Raw genomic sequence first — 20,159 nt, forward strand, 5'->3', positions numbered from 1 at the left:
TACGAGCGCCATCGAAGGATCAGTGCTCGACGAATGTGCAGCGAAAGTGTGACAGTGGAATCACCGAGCTGTGCGAAGCGATGGACCCCTACTCGAACCTAGACAATTAAACCCAAGACTGTCCTCGATTAAACTCCCGAGGATCGTGGAGCATCCCAAGGAAATATGAATCAGGCAACACCTGCGAAACCTCCATACGCTGCAGGACCATAGATTCTCGAGGCCAGGACCGATAAACCGTCAGAAGTATCGGACCAAGCGTCTCGACTGCTCTGAATCCCCGCGGAGACGAGGTCCACCTCGTCGATCCTCCCCGTTAAAAACGCCATTAAGGTTGTCAGCGACGGCAGCCACGTCATGTCGTGTCCTCGCGGTTAGCGCCGGCCTCAGGATTCCGCGAAGAGCGAGCTTCAAGTACTTCGACGGCGCGGGCCTCGCCGACATGAGCGGTGGCACCGGCGGCGGCGGAAACAACGCCGGGAACCAGGGAAACGGTAATGCCACCACCTATCATCAGCACCAACAGCAGCAGCAGCAACAGCAACAGCAACAGCAACAGCAGACTCAGCTCGAACAGGCTAGCCTGCTGTCGGATCTGAACGGTATCGACCTGGCGATGAGCCTGTCGCCCAAGCAGCACTCGTCTCACGTTCAAGCGGCTGCAGGCGCGCACACCACACCGTTCAGCGTCACCGACATCCTCTCGCCGATTGACGAATCCTACCGGAAGCTGGAGCTGGCCATCGGCGTGGTCACCCATCCTCAGGTCTCGCCTTACGGGAACGCGTGCAGCGGAAGAGTAGGCGGGAATACAGGGAGCTCGAGCGCGAGCAGCGGAAGCCCACCGCTCCACGGCGCTTCGACGCCCGGTGGCGGCACCCCGGGACCGGTATCCGGGGCGAACGACGCCACCGGTGGAAGCAGCGCCCCCGGCGCCGGCATGACAGCCATGGGCAATCCTTACGCCACCATGCAACTTACGTCGTCGCAGTATCAGTACTGCACGGCGGAATTATCACCGTATCATCACGCGGGGCCAGCGGTCGCTGGAGGTGCCACCGTCACCGACCCCATGAGGTCCCATCACCCGTGGTACGCGCCCGCACCACCGGCCACCAACGATCCACGATTTGCCAGTGAGTATATGTACCGCCACTCTGCGGCCCAGGTGTCTCGCGAAAGCTGCACCACCTAAGTAGTACCAACTAGGTTACTAGGCCCCGCTCCAGGGCAACGGAAAGGGATGTCTTTGCGATCGTTAAGGCCTAGACTTTCAAACTTGATTTTCTCGAAAATGAAGCGCGATATCAAAAAATTGTATTCCTCTTTCTCGACTTATTTACTTGTTAGAAGTCGAAGGGAAAGAGTAGGGGAGAGTCGTGCAGTACCGACCGCTCTAAGTTTTTTTGTTATATCTTGGGGTAAAGTCGATAAAAATCAGAAATTTAGAAACGTGTTTGTAGTATAGATGGAACTTAATAAGAGGAGGGAAATTAGTTTTGTGAAATTTAATAATAAGAATTGATAATCCGCAAAAGTAAAAAAGTTGTAATTTCTGGGAAACGAAAAATTGTCGTCCAGTACCGACCAACTATTAAATTAGTAGAGTTTTAGGTCTAAATGATTAACAATGTTAATAACAAGGCATTTAATTGGTACAATACAAGATTCTTTTCATATTTTAATTGTACAAACATCGCAAGTATAATACTTAATTAATATTCTCCTGATCTGTGCATTCGACGTGTGCTCAACCTTCACATTCGGTACACTGCACCCAATTTTTGTCAAATGATTGGGCAATGCAAAACGAAATGGGCAAAAATTGTATTTAAATGAAATTTCGAATAACGAATAAAAAAAAATTAACTTTATTCATCGAATAAATTCTCATCGAATAAAAAAGTTAACTGTGTCCATCGAATAAAAAATTAACTTTATTCGTCGAATAATCTAAAGTTAAAGTAACTTTTATTTGATCCTTATTTAAATAATTTGTTATTTAGTTAATTCTCAACTCTGCTTGCAAATACCACACTGGATAACTTCTTCATTAAATCCTAGCTTCCTGTTTGTTAGGTTATCATACCTATCCTTATTTACTTTATTTGTCTGCGGGACAAGGTAGAAGGAAGGCTAAATGAACATCTTATAAATTAATACGAGTTGCTAACAGATTGAACTTACAGATAAGAAAAATTTGGTCTCTAGTGGTTGACAGTTTGTTGGTCGGTACTGTATGACAAACACGAGGAAACATTTTAGATCATGATATATTACGTACAAAGAAATATTGGAAAACTAGGGCGTTTTGGTAAACTTAATAGACTAGAGATAGTATACATAATACAACAAAATCATTTACTCGCATGAGAAACAAAATATTAGGTTTAAAAAATAACTGTTAACCCACTGAATATCAAAGTATACGTTTAATGCCTCAGAACACCGACAGCAATGGAGTAAACAATATGACCCCGAAATAGGTTATAGAGAATTGTGATTTGCATTCGTTAATACAAATAAAGTGCGAATATCTGATCGAAGAAGCAAGAACTAGCTTTGGTCGGTACTGTAAGCTGGTCGGTACTGCACGACTCTCCCCTAACTTTTTTTCATATCGCGCTTCGTTTTCGAGAAAATCGAAAAAGAATATAGGCGCGTAGGAAAACATACTTCTAGGCGTTGGAGGGTTGAGAAGTATCGCTTGGTTTCTGGGTAGCCTGATGGGAGACCTCGAGGCCCGGAGGATGTGGGAAAGTCGGAGTATGGATCCTCGGAAGTCTTTCACTAGGAAGCGGCGTAGTTCGTCGAGGAGCAAATACACTCGCACGAGCTGCACGCGATCATCCCTTCCGACCGCGACGGGGCACGTCTGTTCCTCTTCCAGCGACCTCGTGTCAACTAGACTCGCAGCTATCCGGTGCTTAGGTCCATTTAGGTATCGATGAAGCGTCGGGGTAGTGTTTCAGAGTACACAACGGGGTGTTCTTCCATGTCGCTGCCTCGCGACGGCTCATAAATTCAGACGGTAGTCACCGCGGGCCTTCGGGACCTTGATAGATTCCGAGGAAGCGATGATTCCTCTCTGCCAGTGTCTTATCTTCGATCTACCACTTGCTCGTCTTCTGCTCGCTCCTATTAACTATGTTCCTTCCCAACCCCCAGTTCAAGCTCTCAAAGCTAAACAATCAACACTAGACTTCCTCGCGAAGGCGGCTAAAATTCCTATCCCTTCAGCCGAGAATCGTCTCCAGGACCGAGCTCGATCTCCATGGGCGCGGGGGGTTGTACAGACTCGCGTTCCAGGCCCCGAAGAGATTGTCGGCCAACAAAGCGCGCGTCCTTCGGACCTGTGTCAACAGACTCGTTCGTCTCCTTGGATTTCTGTCCGCCGCACGCGCCACTCCTGGTCACCATCGTCCGCGTATCGATCCCCCCAGGGCTTCGAAAATGCGTGGCTACCGGACACCACGGGAGATTTTAGTTAAACAAATAAGCCCGAACCCTCGCCGTCGCGGCTTCACTCGAGGCGTATTCAACGCTGGCCGAGCACATTCCCCTAAATTCAATTTCTCAGCTGGCCGGGCTCTCGGAGGATTCGCGACGCGGGCGAAAAATGGAGTATCGAAAGGGAAGCTGCTGGATCGGATAGCGGAGGACGGGACACGATGGTTCAGTGAAGACGGGAGAGTGTTCACCTCCGACGGTGGTTCTGCTCGTTTTGCTCGGTTTTATGGGCTGGGAATAAGAAGACAATTCCGCTTGACCCTCTCGAAGCCGATGGGAGAAGAATAGGGCACAAAAGTTTGTCTATCACTCGTGATACCGCATAATTATCGGGTCGATAGGCGCGGCGATGGGCTGGAATATTCTTCAGGGCCCTTCCTAATGGGAGATTCGACTCCGGTGGCCAGGTGGATGGTAGGAAACGTCAATTTCTTTAATGAGGTTCCAGCAGTGGATGCTGGGTCCCTGGATCCACCCCCGTGCTCGTATAAGTTCCGACGCGTTGCGTCCGTCAGTCTCGGGGAGCTTCCATTGTCCTGGGCCAGAGATGACATTCCACCGAGTCGAAGGATACCGCTTGTGGCTAGAAAGTTGAGCGTTGGTCCTACGCGTGCGATGAATTCGGGTGAATTTCACTGGGTTGCTTCGAGGTGTTCCTCTTCCTCATCAGGAAGTTCGCCTGTTTTCTTCTGATCAATTTCAACTTCGATACTCCCACAACTCTACCCATTTCCAATTCTACTCATACCCACGAGAAATGCGTAGAGACGATCGAAGCTGGAGTTGATCCAAATTGGAATGGCAACCCAGACCTAAGAATTCCGTTCAGTAAAATTGGGAAAGACGGAAGGATCCCCGTGGACCTCGCGCAGACGAATTCGCCAGTGTTTGGCCCGGGCGCCTTGAGTGGTGTGTCTTTCTCGCCCCGCGGGGCCAGGCTGACAGGCCAAAGTACGTTCTCACAGGCATAATAATAATTCGGGACTTCATCGTCGGACCTCCCGTGCTCGATGACGTAGCACTTGGCGCGGCTAAATCGCTCCTTTTGTCCAGGCCCGACGTGGCCGTTCTTGACAGCCCTTCGCCAGCTGACAAGGGATGGACTGCTCGTCGGGGTTTCAGTAGCTCGAATTCAGAGGTTCGACCGCTTCTTCCTCTCTCCCTTTCGCCTGGTCACTGTCCGCCCTCCTCAGGATCGCGTCACCATTCCACTTTTCCTCGTGGCTCGCTCCTGCTATGCCCTTATCCTCCCCGGATTCCTCGCGGTGAATTATTCGGAATATTCCACGGCGAAGAATGTAGCCGCGTCGTGCACGCGAGGAGCGGCCGTGCACGGTGGCTGGAATAAGCGGATGCTCATCCGTCGGAGACGCGGACATGCTGATTGGGAGAGTGGAGGGCCTCTGGTGGCTGACGCTTCGTCGAGAGGTGGTTGCTTTCCGTGGCGGTGGTTGAAGCTTTCGTAATGACGATGACAATGAGGTGTTTGTTGTACGGAGGAGAAGAAGGAACAGGAGTATCGATGACGAAGCTGTTTCTGTGGGGACCAAGGGGTGCGATTCCAAGCAAATGCTTCTCTACTTCAATTCCACGCTTGATAATCGCAAAGACACGTGGAAACGCAAAGTAAACCTAACTTTCACTGAAACGTCGCCCGCTGCGCTAATAGAGCACCAAAGACGAGAGAGCCATTTTTCGAGAGACACTTATTGGTATACCGAGCAATGGCGCTTTTTTTCTTCGAGAAGCTAGAACCACCGATTCTGCATGGATTGATTAGAAAGATTGTAAACAAATGGTTATGCAATTCAAAAATGCCCCCGTAAGATAACGTTAAGAACAGGTAGGTGAGACCGGGGCTGGTTGTCTCAAGGGGTAGGTTGACTAATTGTTAATAACTTTGCACCGACATATGCTCCACTGCGGAACGATTTACTGTAGAAAGAAGTCACTTCTACTATGCCATGCATTTATGTCCGACCCCGCGATCGCACGTTTTTTTAACAGTTATCGGCGTTTGTCGAAAAATTGACTACGTAAGTAAATATTTTTTCTTAAAGACTTTATTTTTTCGCGCCCTAGATAGTTAAATTAGAATAAATGTTAAGGGACTATTTTAAAGTTTGTTTATTAGACGATCTATTGGCACAGTGGTTTTGTTTATACATGAATAATTGAAGGTTATATAGATTATTGAAGTCAAAATGATCGGTAGGGGCTGGTTGACTGCTAACGTTGATAAGGTTTAAATTGTTATTTTGTTATTCGGAAAGCGATTTTTATTTTTTGTTTAAATTTCACTGTGTAAAAATTATAAATACATTATAATTTTTATTTAAGTTGAAAACATTTTCAGTTTATTATTGAAATATGAAAGAAATAAATTAGTATTTTATAATGAAACAACTCTTGTGATACTGTGTTATTTTATTACCACTGAGATAAGTTACTAATAACATTTTCTTAATTGATTGTACCAATCCCGATCATGGGGCTGGTTGACCAGTATGGAAGGTGTTAGAAAAGCATTAATATACCTTAATTAATTATTCGACATTAAGTCAACTTTAATAATTTAATCAGATAGCCAAATGTTTGCCCTATCAATTATACTAACAGGTTTATTGATATTCCGTCCGCATAATTTATGAAAAATCAAAAACTGAAGGACTGGCCTACCAGCCCCGGTCTCCCCTAATGTCCACTCTGCACTGGAACAAAACACTTAATTTTCTGGATACCCGAAGCTGTTTTCTGACATTACCTGTTTTTCCCCCATTCGCTGTCCCACGAACACAGATCTCGCTACTGCTCGGTACAGCTTTGCTATAAGAAAGAGACGCTCGATGAATGCGACGATATTATTCCGAATTTCTCCAATATGTTTTGCAGTCACGCGGCTGATGGGCGCCGCGGCGGCGGGCGCCGGGACCAACATGGCCGGCTGCTCGGTGGGCCAGTCGATGGGCGACGTGACCAAGTCGTCGGGCATGGGAATGGGCGTAGGCGTCGGCGTCGGCGTCGGCGTCGGCATGGGCGTCGGCGCGATGCAGTTCCCCCACCTACCGCAGAGACGGAAGCGTCGCGTCCTGTTCACCCAGCAGCAGGTTCACGAGCTCGAGAGGCGGTTCAAGCAGCAGAGATACCTGAGCGCGCCCGAACGGGAGAACCTGGCCGCTCTGATACACCTCACGCCCACTCAGGTACGTGCAACACACGCTTGCCCCGGCTGTCGCGCCGTCGGCATTTAACGCCGAGACGTCCCACCGCGAGCAATCCCACTGCGGCTTCTTTCAAGCCGCTCCAACTGATCGCGGCGATCATTTATGGGGGATCGAGGAGGGGGAGAAAGTGGGAAACGGGATCTGGTGGGGATCACACGCGGAATATCGAGGGCAGTGGGTACACTTCAGTTCTTCCCAATGTGGGCACATTTGAAAGACGATTGAATTTTTGATGCGGAGTATTGGATGATAACACAGTCCAACAGCCATCTGGACTTGTAACAGTCAATAGCCTTCTCTTATAGATTTTCGTGCGCTGAAAACGAACCCGCAAACAGTTTGTCGCCACCAACCTCGGTTTTTTAGAAATTCTATTTTGAAGAAAACATGCAAATTTTCAACTTTGAACATCTTTTGTGTGGGAACAGTAATAGTTATTTGATTGCTTGCTCCGTCAAATTATTCCATGAACCATTATAATATAATGATCAAAGGGAAAAGTACATCCGAAATGCATAAATTTTTGCAAATATTTTTATAATTTATTTCCAGAACTAAGGGTCTAGGAGAAAATCTAACTACTCCACGCGATGCAGCAGACATTTTACCTTCGGAAAGCATCGACAGAAGTGATAAGTCGTGATTTGTTTTCAATACAGAAGCGAAATAGTTTGGCAGAACGTGCGGCGCCGACAGGGGTTCGCGCGTCGCCGTTGACTACCACTGTCGACGCCGCACGTTTCGCCAAACTATTTCGCTTCTGTACTGAAAACAGAACGTGACTTTCCACTTCTGTTGATGCTTTCCGAAGGGAAAATGTCTGCTGCATCGCGTGGAGCAGTCAGATTTTCTCCTAGACCCTTAGTTTTGGAAATAATTTTAAAGATATCTGCAAAAACGGGTGCATTTCGGGTGTTCTTTCCCCTTTGATCGTTGTATTCGGGAGGGTTCACAGAATAATTTGATGCAACAAGCAGCCGAATAACTAGTTCTGTTTCGACACAAAAGATGTTCAAAGTTGAAAATTTGCAGCTTTTTTCAAAATCGAATTTCTCAGAAACTGAGGGTGATGACGACAAACGGTTTGCGGATTCGTTTTCAGCGCACGAAAACCTATAAGAAACGGCTATTGAATGTTACAAGTCATAAAAAGAAGTCAAATTTTGTCGAACTGTGTAATGGAAGATCTGGGGTTGAGTTACGATAACGCTATCGGGGGTGGTGCCATTTTATTACTCACCAGTATCTCGTCGAAGTTCCATTCTACTATCGATTCCAAGCCAGAGTTGGGAAGCGAGCGGAAAATGCTAACTTCTGATTTTAACTGTGCTTCGTCCTCTGCTATGCAATTTCTACGCACGCATTTCGAATAAACGCGTGGACATTGGAGAGTTTGCTCGTCTCTACCCCCATCATCTCCGAATCGTTCTCCCGCGTCTCTACGCGCTCCCTCTGATCGTGACCGCCGCACAGTGGTCGGTCTTATCGATGGTCTATCGGGACAAAAGTCCAAAATCATGAGCATCCAAAATGAACGAATCTTGGTCATACCCCAGGCTACTGGCAAGGGAAGATCCCGAACCCGAAAATTAAAAAAAATCTGAAACTCTATGAATATGATGGGAATTTCCTCCCGATTACAACGCAATTTTTGTTTGCTGCCAAAATTCGCTCTAAGGGGGTGTAATTGACCCCTGAAAATCCGGTGATTTTTTGTGTTATAAGTCGTGAACTGCAAAATAATTGTTTTACCAAATGATAGATCTAAGTAAAAGAAGCAACTTTTGTCGTGAAACTTTTTTTCTATCTCCTACAGTTCACGAGTAATAATACAAAATAAAAAAAATTTCAGGGGTCAATTGCACCCTCTTGGAGTGAATTTGGGCAGCAAACAAAAATTGCGTTGTAATCAGGAGGAAATCTTCTACATATTCACAAAGTTTCAGATTTTTTGGAATTTTCCGGTTCGGGATCTTCCCTTGTGAGTCAGAGATATCGGAATGATGTGGTAGGCAACTTTATACGTATTTCATCAAAGTAGAATGCGTCAGAATCAGCTGTATATCAGACGTGCTCAATTGCATCGCGATTTAAATTGTTAGTATTTTGAATAATGGATCGCAGAGGTACAAGTAAGCAGTAAATCAAGCTTCAGCCATGAGTATTTTAATTCCCAACGAATAGAATTAAAAATAATCATAAAAATAACGCAATTTTTCAATAGCTTTCGTGGGAGAAGCTCTAGATATTCAGGAACCTCACGAAACCTGAAAATTGTTGTACTGTTTCGTTCTATTTGCTTTATAGAGTACATATTCACAAGTTACAGCTGCAAATAATTGCAACTCTACGCAAAATTTTTATACATAATTAAAATAACTCTATCTTCAAAAATGGTGATGTTAGGAACTAGAATATGAAATTCATTCTAACTAATAGTGGATATAAACAATTTCTCTCTACAAAACACAGTTCATATTCGCTTCCTACATTTTAAGAAACCCCAGAATACGAGTTTTGGTTTAAAAAAAACCCTTGGAGGCTGAGGTGAGAGTTTTAAGGGTGGTAAAACAATGCGGATGGTGTTTCCCAAGCAACTAACAAACATCTCCACCTAACTGATGATTCATGTGCGACCTGGGACTTTCGTCCCGCTGGATTGTTACCGGGCAGACCACTGTGCGCCGCGTGGGATCGGCATCGACGTTCGAACGCGACTAATTAGACTGTAGCAACGTTGTAATCCTCGTCGATTTCCCTTCGATCATCCAGGATCGGTCCACCTGCTTCCTCCAGGGTTACACGGTGCTCGAGATGGTGTACGTACACACGGGCGTGCACACTCGAGCACCGTGCACACGTCCGCGTGCATGACGAGGATTAATTGCTGAGAGGAGATTAATTGCAGGGAGCAGGTGGTGGGTGTACGCGTGGGTGTATCTACGTCTCTCGGCCAATCGGATCGATCGACCTCAGGGGCGTTGGTTGCTTCGGGGTTGTTATATAGCCAGAAATGTTCGAGCCGGTTGCTACGGAATAGGCGCTCGATTATCGCGAATCTTTCATCGAAAAAGACCACCGAGGATCGTGTCTCCGGCTCCGCGACGATCCGACATCTCCTCGAGATATGTAAATGTCACCGGTTTTAGGTAGCCGCGCAATTTGACACGCTCGCGCAACGATCTAGCCCCGGAGAGTGTTAAGCAAATGGTGAAAGATCGATGCTCGGTGCGTCGATAATAGTCCTCGAGGCCTCCTGTTTGCTCGAGACACGGCAGATGGAATTCGACCAGGTAGAAACGGAGGCCTCGGATCGCCAGCCATCCCAGCCGAGCGACACGCAAATATTGTCTTAAGAACCCGAAAATATTCTCGCCGAGGTACGGGTCGATCGGCACCGATTAACCGCGAAGGACGTGGCCGGGGTCTCGTCGGAGCGACGTGCCCCGGGGGCCACGAAAGAAATGTCCAAAGCGCTCCTGATATTGAGAAATTAACGTCCTGCTCCACCTTCTATGCTCTCCCTCCACCTTCGATCAAACAGTGAGGGACTTGAGAACCCGAAAGCCCTCGTTGTAAGCCTCTTTAAGCCTCCGCTACTTGTCGCAATAGCCGAGCACCCGAATTCTATTCGCAAATTCAAATTTGGCCAGCTTTCGTTTCCTCCTGTATCCGCGGGACTTTTTTTTCTAAAGTTAAGCGTGCCGCGCCGATACTCGATACGTTTAATCAGCTGGATTTTTCGCGCTCGTCGCGTCCGGAACGAGGTTCGTTTGCTCGGCTCGAGCCAGGACCACGGTGGCCATTTAAAACGGCCGGGTCCAGAATCAGATTTTAACGAGCGCTCTCTTCATTGGGCAGACAGGTCTGGCCGGCTCGATACGGCAGTCTGGCAACAATAAATAATTGTTGCGCAGCTCATTGGTTGCATCCTGGTCGCCGGTCCCCTCGTCGTTCAGTCTGCCGCTTCGTCTGCCGCGCGTCTCTCCGTTCAATCCGCTCGACGCGCATCCAGATGCACGATTCCGATCTGCCGCGATGATGCGTCTGCATTGCACTATTCGCAAGGGCTCTTTTTTTTTATCGCTAACGACGAACACGAGGAGTCGCGTGGAACGGAGGCTCGTCGCGCTTGGAATTGGTCCAGGCAACTAGCGTCCATCCACCGCCACGTTCTCGAGCTTCAGAAGTTGATAACTATGGAGTTGTAGCTGCAGCTTTTGGAGCACCTGTTTCGAAGTTCAATTCCCGCGGGGGAGTACAAGCCTCGGGAATCTAGGACGTACGGTGCTACGTTCAAGATTCTCTGGCCCTTAAGAAAGAAAAAGTAGATAACTATTTAATGGAATGCTATATGCTCGTAGGTTTAAAAAGTTTCGAGCCACGTGTGTCAGCAGTGGCTCTGGTGGGACGAAATATAGGGGCTCAATTTTTTTTCTTTATTATTTATGGCTTCTAGTAGTTGGCAAAAGTTGTTTTTTATAACGGTATTTAAGGGGTCATGCTCAGTCAGGAGGCCGAAAGGAGGGTGGTCTTTGGAAATTTTTTACTCAAAAGCTATAACACATTTCTGAAAAAATCTTTTTTCCTTTTAAGGATTGCATCTAGTACTGTGCATCGTAATTTTTTTATTTAAAAATATTTACCAGTAACTAAGTTATTGTTCATCTCCCGCGGGCGCCACGGTAGTGTGGGATTTTTACCCACTAAAACCCTAAATTTTTAATAATTTACACGTAAATATCTTTATTATTAAGGCCTGTTGGCTGAAACGCTCGGACACCTATTTACTTATTTTCGACATAGATCCGTTGTGCCAAGGCTCATAAAAATCGGTGTCTACCACGTGTTGTCTCTCCTCTTGTTAGTAATAACAATCTAGAGACATGCGGTGTTATTTTGCGCAAACTCCAACCACTGTGCTTTACTTTTACAAAGTTGTTGGTTAACAGTGTTATTTTTTGTTCAGTTATATTACAAAATGTGTCAGTTCAACAATTCATTGCTTGGGATAAAAAGTCCATTGTATCTTCTAACCAGCATTTCGTGTAACGTAAAACGAAATAAGTAAGAAACCCTTTTGAAATCAACAAATATTTCTTAAGCCATTTTGTGGGGTATACAATATTGAAAGGAAATACTGTGGTACCCTTTTTTAAACCAAAGAACGAAAATACAGGACACAGATTCAGCTTGAACAAAAAATTGCAGAAAGAAAGATATAACTGTCTTTTAAGCACTTTGGCAAAATCGCTGATTTCGGGAATTCCGCGATTTTCGACCTAATTCTGCGATCTTTAAAGGTTTGTAGCTCAGAGCAACGTTAATCGATTTTAATGAAATTTTAGGCATGTATACAACTTACTTCAATCTACAAACGAGTTTTTTTTAATTTTCTTTACAGACTCACAAAAAAAAATTTTAAAAACGACAATTACTATTTTTTTTACTAATCCGACCAATTGCATTTTTTTTCAAAACGACGAAACACGTCCCTTAGCAAACTAATCCTTCTAGCTTGACAAATAAACTCCAGTCCTTTGGATTAATTTTAAAAAAGTTATGCGATTTTAAAAGCTGTCCGAATATTTTCGTTACTCACTAGTAGTTATGCCGCAATATTCAATCGATTGTTTACCAATGGCGATTTTACATTCGGGACTCTTACCCGCCGGACTTTTAGCCCCAGTCTACCCTACTTCTTCAATAAATATCTCAATGTTAATAATCTGTATTCATATGTTACCTACATGTCAGCCATAGAAAGCTGACGGCACAGTGTTGCCATCTTCATGGGGGGTGGAATCCTCGAGCGTATTTAGCGGTATACATATACGTTTCCCCACAGCGATCCTCGAAAACAAGAATCCTTTCAGTCCACCGTGGATCCACCGAGGATCCTCAATCTCGGTGATCCAAGTGCCTGGAAGGGGCGACGAAGAGTGTAGAGAGAGAGAGTAGACGTTTAAACGGTACCAGTTGAAAGCGGAGAGGACGCGGGGCACCCTAAACCGGAAGTCGTCGAGGCTCCCCCCGCGACTTTGGCCGTTCGGAAGTCCGCGAAGAGGGCTGATTGCAATCAACCGCGGATTTTCGCGTGGCCCGCCCCGCGCATAAGTTTCGATAACGAGTTTCAGCCTCGATAGCACTCGGGTCTCGCTGGAGCCGTGAATGACGGCCATGGCGGCCAGTCGCGGAAGCGGGACGCGGAAGGAGAAGCTCTGTGTGGGAAGAACAGAGGAAGGGAGAGAAAGGGAGAGGGGCCAACCCGGAGTCGATCGTTCCTCTGTATTCCACGCGCACACGTGGACGCTTGGTACAGGATGTTCCAACACGAGCGTGGAAAAGATCTGCTGGAATAACGCCGAGGGTGGTTTCTAACAGTTGCGAATAGTTGAAGGGAACAATCGCCGTGGATCTTTTTTTTCCCTGGCATCGGCGCGATAAGGGGTGGGAATAGTGAACTTTATGAATTCGTTATACTACTTACTTAGGTAATTGAAGCTGCAGTGCTATAACGATCCCAAATGTCGCATCCCACGCGGTAGGTACCTGCTTTTCATCCAAGGCAACCTCGTCAGAGTTTCGCGACGGTCGCCATGAGCCACCCTGTAGATCGCGGACACTTGAACTTCTGGGGACAAATGGGGACCAAACGAGCTCCCAGTGACGGCGCGGGTGCCCGTGTGCGTGCGCGCGTGTGTGCACACCCGCCACCCTGCGGTACCATCCACTTACGGCCACTCGAAGTCTACGTACGAAGTTGCGCTCTGTAGGTAGCCCGCGATGGCTGCGCGGGGAGACTAACGAATCATTATGCGAGAGCCCTGCGAATCTTACGTGGCCCCGCGCCGTCCGGAAACCGATATATCCCGGGAGGAAAGGTCGGGGGAAGTGGAGCGTGACCGAAGGACAGGGGGATGAGAGTCGTCACCACCTTTGCGGAGCAAACTCCCGCTACTTGGGTGCGATTGGTAATTACCGATGCTCGCGATGATGCTTCGTGATTCTATCGTCCGACGTGACAGATTCAGGGGGATGTTTCTAACATGGCTGAACATAGATTCGAAGCTTCGCGTGGCTAGAGCTAAGGTGTTTTTTCCGAGGATGAAGAGTGGTTTAGAGGTTTGCGGATTAGGTAAATGTCCCAGTTTCTGCTCATGTCCCCGTTTCTGCTCGTTTCGTATTTTTCTTATTATTATATGCGTTACGTTTGTACTGTAGTTGCAACAAAATAATTCTAAATTAGTTGAACATTTACGCGAGTGGTGCACGAGCTTGGGGCTAATCAATGTGCAGCACATGCAACGAAAAACTTTTAAAAGGAGAGACTCATGATTTTTCCACCGTGTTTTAGCTGGTTGTGCTAAGGCACAGCGTCGCTATTGGTATTCGATAATTGGGTAGAAAATAGTTTTTGCAGTAAAAGTTCTTATTTGATAGCAAAAACAGATAGCGTATTGTGTCTCTGGGTGTAGATTTTTTTACTACTTCTAATTTTTTTAAGTAGAAAACAGGTGATTAGGTTTAGGGTCAAGTGAATCACCGTCATGTCCGTATTTCTAGTCACCAAAATTTTAGTAGTATAAGCTCACAATTCAATATATACTGTAACCTCTATTTCTGCTCGTTGGCATTTTATTTTTTGTTTATCATTATTTTATGCTTTACTGTTGTGTTATAAAACATCTCCATAAAAGATGTACCTTATTTTAACCTGAAAAGGCAACATATTATGAGCAGAAATTGGTACGAACGGTGAGTAGAAATATGTACATCGCTATTTTTCATGAGCAGAAATACGGACATTTGGAGCATTATATTTAATTACAAATTACTAATACTTAAAAATCTTGAAATATTGTTCTTAAATAGTTTTTGAATTGGCTGATTTATTATTAAAGAATTAATCAATTACTCTGCAAATTTTGATCACAAACAAATTTTTTACACCTTCTTTATGACGAGTTACCTCTTAAATGAGCAGAAATTGGGACATTCGCCTTAGGTATTTTTCTGCTGGTAGACAGGGACGGGGTGAACTTCTGCGGGACCGGGTTCCAAAACTGTGTAGGGACTAAAAACCACTCATTTATATTGTACTTCTAAATTTTATAATAATTACACATCCAGGCACAGGGTCTCACAAAATTTACGACGAGCTTTTCGCGAAATTTTATAATAATAAATATCTGTGCGTAGAGCAAAGTTTACGACGAGCTTTTCGCGAGCCGCGGGGCCTTTTAAAGAAATTGTATAATAATAAATATCTGTGCGTAGAGCAAAGTTTACGATGAGGTTTCCGTGAACCACGGGGCCTTTTCTCAAAGCGCGGAGTTCCAGGGAACGCGGTGAACTCGCCTCGCGCTGAACTCGCCTCGCGCTGGTCCTGCTGGTGCATAGATGGTGTTTGTACAAACTTTCTGGACGTGGTTTCTACAGATTTCTGAATTTTCAGTACGGCAACTCTAGTCCCAGGAGATATTCATCTCCATCCGTAAACAAACGAGAATTTCCTCTTATAGCTGCTCATTCAGAGGCAGGCTCGCTCTCGGGAAGCCACTGCGCCCGATCAATTTATACACGAATCAACCCCCGGCCGCCTCTCGAAACAGACATAATTTTCAATAAACGAACCGCGAGGGCTCCATTTACGAGGATTCGTGAAACACGCCGAGGTCACGACGCAGAGGTGAAGGGGGGGAGGTTCCATTAAACGGGAGTGCGGGAGGATTTTCATGGCGGGTGGAAAAGGCTGTTGCGAATTCGACGGTCCTCGAGGAAGATGCCTCCGGACCGGGGGGTTCGTCGCGATCGAGAATCGATACCGAATTAACGAGCCGAACGACGTAACGAACGATGAAGATGCACGCCGATCTGAGGGGGCGGTCGGGCCTCCTCGAGGCCCTCGAGCCTCGAGTTCGACGCGAGCACGCTTTCGAGGGCTTGCAAAGGATCGAGAGACTTCGAAAGAAGGAGCAAAAAGAAAAAGGGGCGGAGGGGAGGGAGGGGGGGAAAAAAAGAAGAATTTTCCGCCTATCGTTTGCCCGATCGACGGGGCCGAAGTGCCGTGTCGACCGTTTCCGGGGTACGTCGCTGCAAAATTGACCCCGTTGCGGGGTAACGAGGCCTCTCGAGGATCGACGAGCACCGATTTTCCTTCTGCTCGAGATCAACGACGGATGACGCGACTCGTGCAACGGCCACGCGAGTATCTACGATCGCGAGCAGTTACTTGGTGCCAGCGTCCAGTGCTTTAAAACAGTATCATTCTTCGCGGGGTAGCAGGGTAAGGAGACTTCCTTCGGGGGTTGCGCTCTGCGAGGCTCGCGAAGCTTGTATCAATCCAGGCTCCCCGACGACGTCGATGATTTTTCAGCGCGTGTTTGCACGGAATTGACCTCCCACTGTATTCCTCGGGGTTCCGAGGGTGGATTCGGTGGTAGGCAAACCCATTATCACGATTATCCCCCGCAGCTGAATCGCGGGAATCGTGTTCCAAGTCGACGCGTTTCCTTCCAGCGTCCCCATCTACCTTCCACCCTCCTTTTCTCCAGGGGATGTATTTCTCTGGCACGCCGGGAATCCTCCGTTTAAAAATCTTCCACGGCTGCCCGTCCAGCGGGTGTCTGCCGCGTTTAAGTTACTCCGGGATGCGAGGAGAGCTCGCGAGCTATTTCCAAAATGACGAATCACTCGCGACGGACGCGCGAAAGTGAGATTCCTTCCGTTCGAGTTCAGCTGCTCGACGCGAAGCTCGAAGTTTAAATAGGGGTGGGAGAGGAAAATGGCGGGCGCGCGAAAGGTCCCGGAGAAAGGAGGAACACGACCGAGCGCCGCGGGAGGAGAAGCCATCGCGTCGTCGTCTGTAATTAATCGGCCGCCACGTGGACGGATTTAAACGAGCGATTCGAAGCTCGAAATTGATCGCAACAATTTAATCGCCCGGCGGAGCCGCCGACGGGGCCTCTCCGCTGCAAATTATGCCCGCGTCGAGTTACAACGAGCTTTAAAGCTCGTTAAAAACCGCGAAAGAGAGAGAGAGCGAAGTTAATTAGAAGGAAGGAGAGGCGCGGCGGGGGGAAAAAAACGAAGAAATAATCAAGGGGAATTTAGACGGGCTCCGCGCAGGCGGAGGTAGAGGGAAAAAGAAGGGAGACATTAATTAAAGTGCAAACGCGCGGCGAGCCTGATCAAAAAAAAAAAAAAGTTAAATAATTAATAGAAAGCCGAAGCTGGGGCTGAAACGAGAGATCGCGATTAATGAAAATCACCGAAGTGCGGAGGCTCGTGGAGGCCTGCGCGCACCACAGAAGAAACAACAAGCGAGATTCCATTGTTCCTGCCGAACAATAACGATCGGCGTATTGTTCCAGCCAGCCGGATTGTCCAACCGATCCTTCTGACTCGCCTTTTCGAGCCGTCAAACGTTTTTCGTCGCGACGAATATGGCTTCGCAGTCACACCGTCGGCTTTGCAGCTGGGAAAGTTTTCCAAGTTTTCCAAGTTTTCGAAGACGGCTCGTTTTTTGACAGAAGGGGCGGCTCTATATTTTTAGTGAGAAGCACGACGGTTTTTAGCAGGGGTTGAAACGCTTCTGAGAATAACTCTTTCAAACTGTTATAGGGTTAACTTGGCTTCCAAGGGAAGATCCCGAACCAGAAAATTCAAAAAATTCTGAAACTTTGTGAATATGTAGGGGATTTCCTCCTGATTCCAACGCAACTTTTGTTTGCTGCCCAAATTCACTAGAAGGGGGTGAAATTAACCCCTGAAAATTCGGCTATTTTCCGATTTTGTGTTATAACACGCGAAATGTAAAAGATAGGGAAAAAGTTTCCAGACAAAAGTTACTTCTTTTAATTAGATCTAGCATATGGTAAGAAAATTATTTTACTGGACCAATTCTTAAAAAGTTATGCGATTTTAAAGTGTCCGAATATTAACGCGAGCCACTGTAACTGTTATGAGGAACCGAAATTTCGGACTGCATTGATTTCGGTTACGGTTCTACGGAACCGATATTGTACCGGCTCCATAACAATTATTTATCGGTTTTATAACAGTGTAATGTATCTGAATCGGTTCAGAGAGTCTACTATAGGTATATAACCGTTATGGAACCGATATACCTAATATCGGTTCTGCGGAACCGCAACCGCAACCGAAACCGATATAAGCCAGAATTTTTTTTTCACTCGTAACTGTTTGAAGAACCGACACCGATATCAAAACCATTTTCAACCCCAGCTTTTTAGCCACCGGTGGTTGAATGATTGTTGGAGTACACAGTATTATCATACACAGTATTCTGCTGAAATTGTATTGCGCCTTCTACTGAGTTTTCCGCGTCGATATTTTTTGAAAAGCATCGATAGCATCGCTCGAGAGTCCTCAAATGTTTACTTTGAAAAGAACCTGTGCTTTGAATTCGCTTTGTACGAAAGTTCCCGGATTCACAGAGGTATTTTCCGAAACCTTGCGCCACTCAAACTATTGGTACGTTGGTCGGCGAAGTTCATGTAAGTGTTCGACGCCACTCGGCTATCGTTATCCGGAGGCGCTTTATCAGCAGAGATGTTGTCGAGACGATGATAAAACTCGAACGTTAAATATACCGTGGCGATCGACTTGTGTAACGCGCGTGGAAAGACAATTTACACAACCAGAGGATGAAATCCCTTAAACGCACGAGTCTTCCGCAAACAGTATTAAAGGCTCCTCCTTTCGACGAGCAAATTTGTAGCGAGCTTTACTCCACGGTCTCCACCCCTTTCAGCGTGCATATAGAACCACCTAATATTACACCCCCTCCCGTCGATCTACAGGCAGAAGCGTAGAATGTTTACGCAGGCTATTCGAAAGTAAACGGATTTTCCGCGGGCACCGTGTAACGCCGGACGATATTTGCGATATGGGCACCCTCTGTCAGGGTATCCGCGCCCTACCGACTGCGCGCAAAAACGAGGAGTAATTTAGAAAGTCATTAACCACGGGTTAAGTAAGAAATATTTTAGGTTTAGCAAATAGGGATGAAATAGCGAATTAAGGGTTGGTGGAGGGACTTGGAAAGTATGGATTTGTCGATAATTATTTTTACCCAGTTTTGTAAGTATAAAGATACAAGTTTTGTTTAGGACTTTGTTGACACTTTGGGTGTGAGCTACCCATAAGCTGATTCTGACGATCTGTACAAAATATATCCATCAAATATAACATCAACTCTGTAGATTTTTAGCTTCTAATATTGAAACTTGCAAGAGTTACAATTTTTTAAAGATTTTCTTCGTTCTTCCTCGACATGTGGTAGTCTAGATTTTTTTTACAGAAACTGTGATAAAACTTCAATGAAAAAACTATTGGAATACATTCTAGAGACCTTGGAATTGGCCCATGATTTTTTTCATAATAATTGGATTCCTTAGATGAGAATGGCAGTGGTTGAAAAATTGGTCTGGGGGTGAGCCACCCAGGTATGTGAAAGTTGGTCGAAAAAGGAAGTGTGTTAAACTTAATTTCGATATCTCTCACCGTTCTCGAGATATTCCACGATAAAGAAAACTCTGTATTTTTATCAAGGGGTGGTTTCACCCTCTAAAACCGCACTAAAACGCCAACAAGAAATAGTTTTGTGTTACGGATGAGGTACTCACACAAAGTTGCATAATTTTCTGAATTATCCGTGTTGCCTAACTTCCCTTGTAAGCTTCATTTTTTACATAGAGATCAAGCAACTTGCCAGTTCGTGTAAGCAGCCCTCATGGATCCCACATCTTTTTGGCGCAAAAATTCTGCCTCTAAACTAAATTGTTGCGGTCAGAATTAGGTATATACTTTCGTTCGAACAGGGGAAAGTATACGTGCACGTAGGCGCTACGTTCGCAGCGGAAGAATGGATCTGTTGCTACATAGGAGACACTCCGTACTGTACTCTACTGTGTACCAACATCCCCCGGAGTAATCGACCAAGCCACCCTGCACAGAGATCCATCCGCGCGACCAGGGCTCGGTCACTTTTAGCGTCGGAAGCCTCGAAGCTCCACGGGAGGAGGACATCCTTCTAGCGAATACCTGCAGAGTGGTGGTGGACGATGTTCGATGGCCATCTTCGATACCGATACCGATCGACCATTTGAAATTTCCAGGGGAGATAGAAAGGGGTGAGGGAGACAAGGGTGCCCTGGCAGGCAACAGAGAGTGTGGAAACAGAAAGCGAGAGAGCTAGAGAGAGAGAGAGAGAGAGGGAGGAGGCGGACCAGAGGGAGTGTAATTTGCCTCTAATGCGGCACTCGACGAAGCAGCTGGCTCTACTCTTCTCCATTCGCCGGTCGGCCGCAACCGGTAACAGTAGCGATAATAATAACAATACCGACAACAATGCCAGGAGTGGCCAGCCATTGTAACAATGGGGAGAGCACTGCACTT

At 46.4% G+C, this 20,159-nt stretch overlaps 1 protein-coding gene across 1 annotated transcript in view; it reads left to right on the forward strand.

Annotated features, from left to right (window-relative positions):
• Nucleotides 1-315: 315 nt before the first annotated feature.
• LOC143367628 (homeobox protein Nkx-2.4) overlaps nt 316-20,159 on the forward strand; it is a 47,248-nt gene continuing 27,404 nt past the window's right edge. Inside the window, exons 1-2 of the mRNA XM_076809624.1 lie at nt 316-1,136; nt 6,403-6,713. Coding sequence (XP_076665739.1) covers nt 443-1,136; nt 6,403-6,713 — 1,005 coding nt within the window. The 5' untranslated portion in view covers nt 316-442. The remainder of the gene's footprint in view (nt 1,137-6,402; nt 6,714-20,159) is intronic.

The sequence above is a fragment of the Andrena cerasifolii genome, chromosome 4, assembly GCF_050908995.1.
Source record: "Andrena cerasifolii isolate SP2316 chromosome 4, iyAndCera1_principal, whole genome shotgun sequence".
Classification (NCBI taxonomy): domain Eukaryota; kingdom Metazoa; phylum Arthropoda; class Insecta; order Hymenoptera; family Andrenidae; genus Andrena; species Andrena cerasifolii.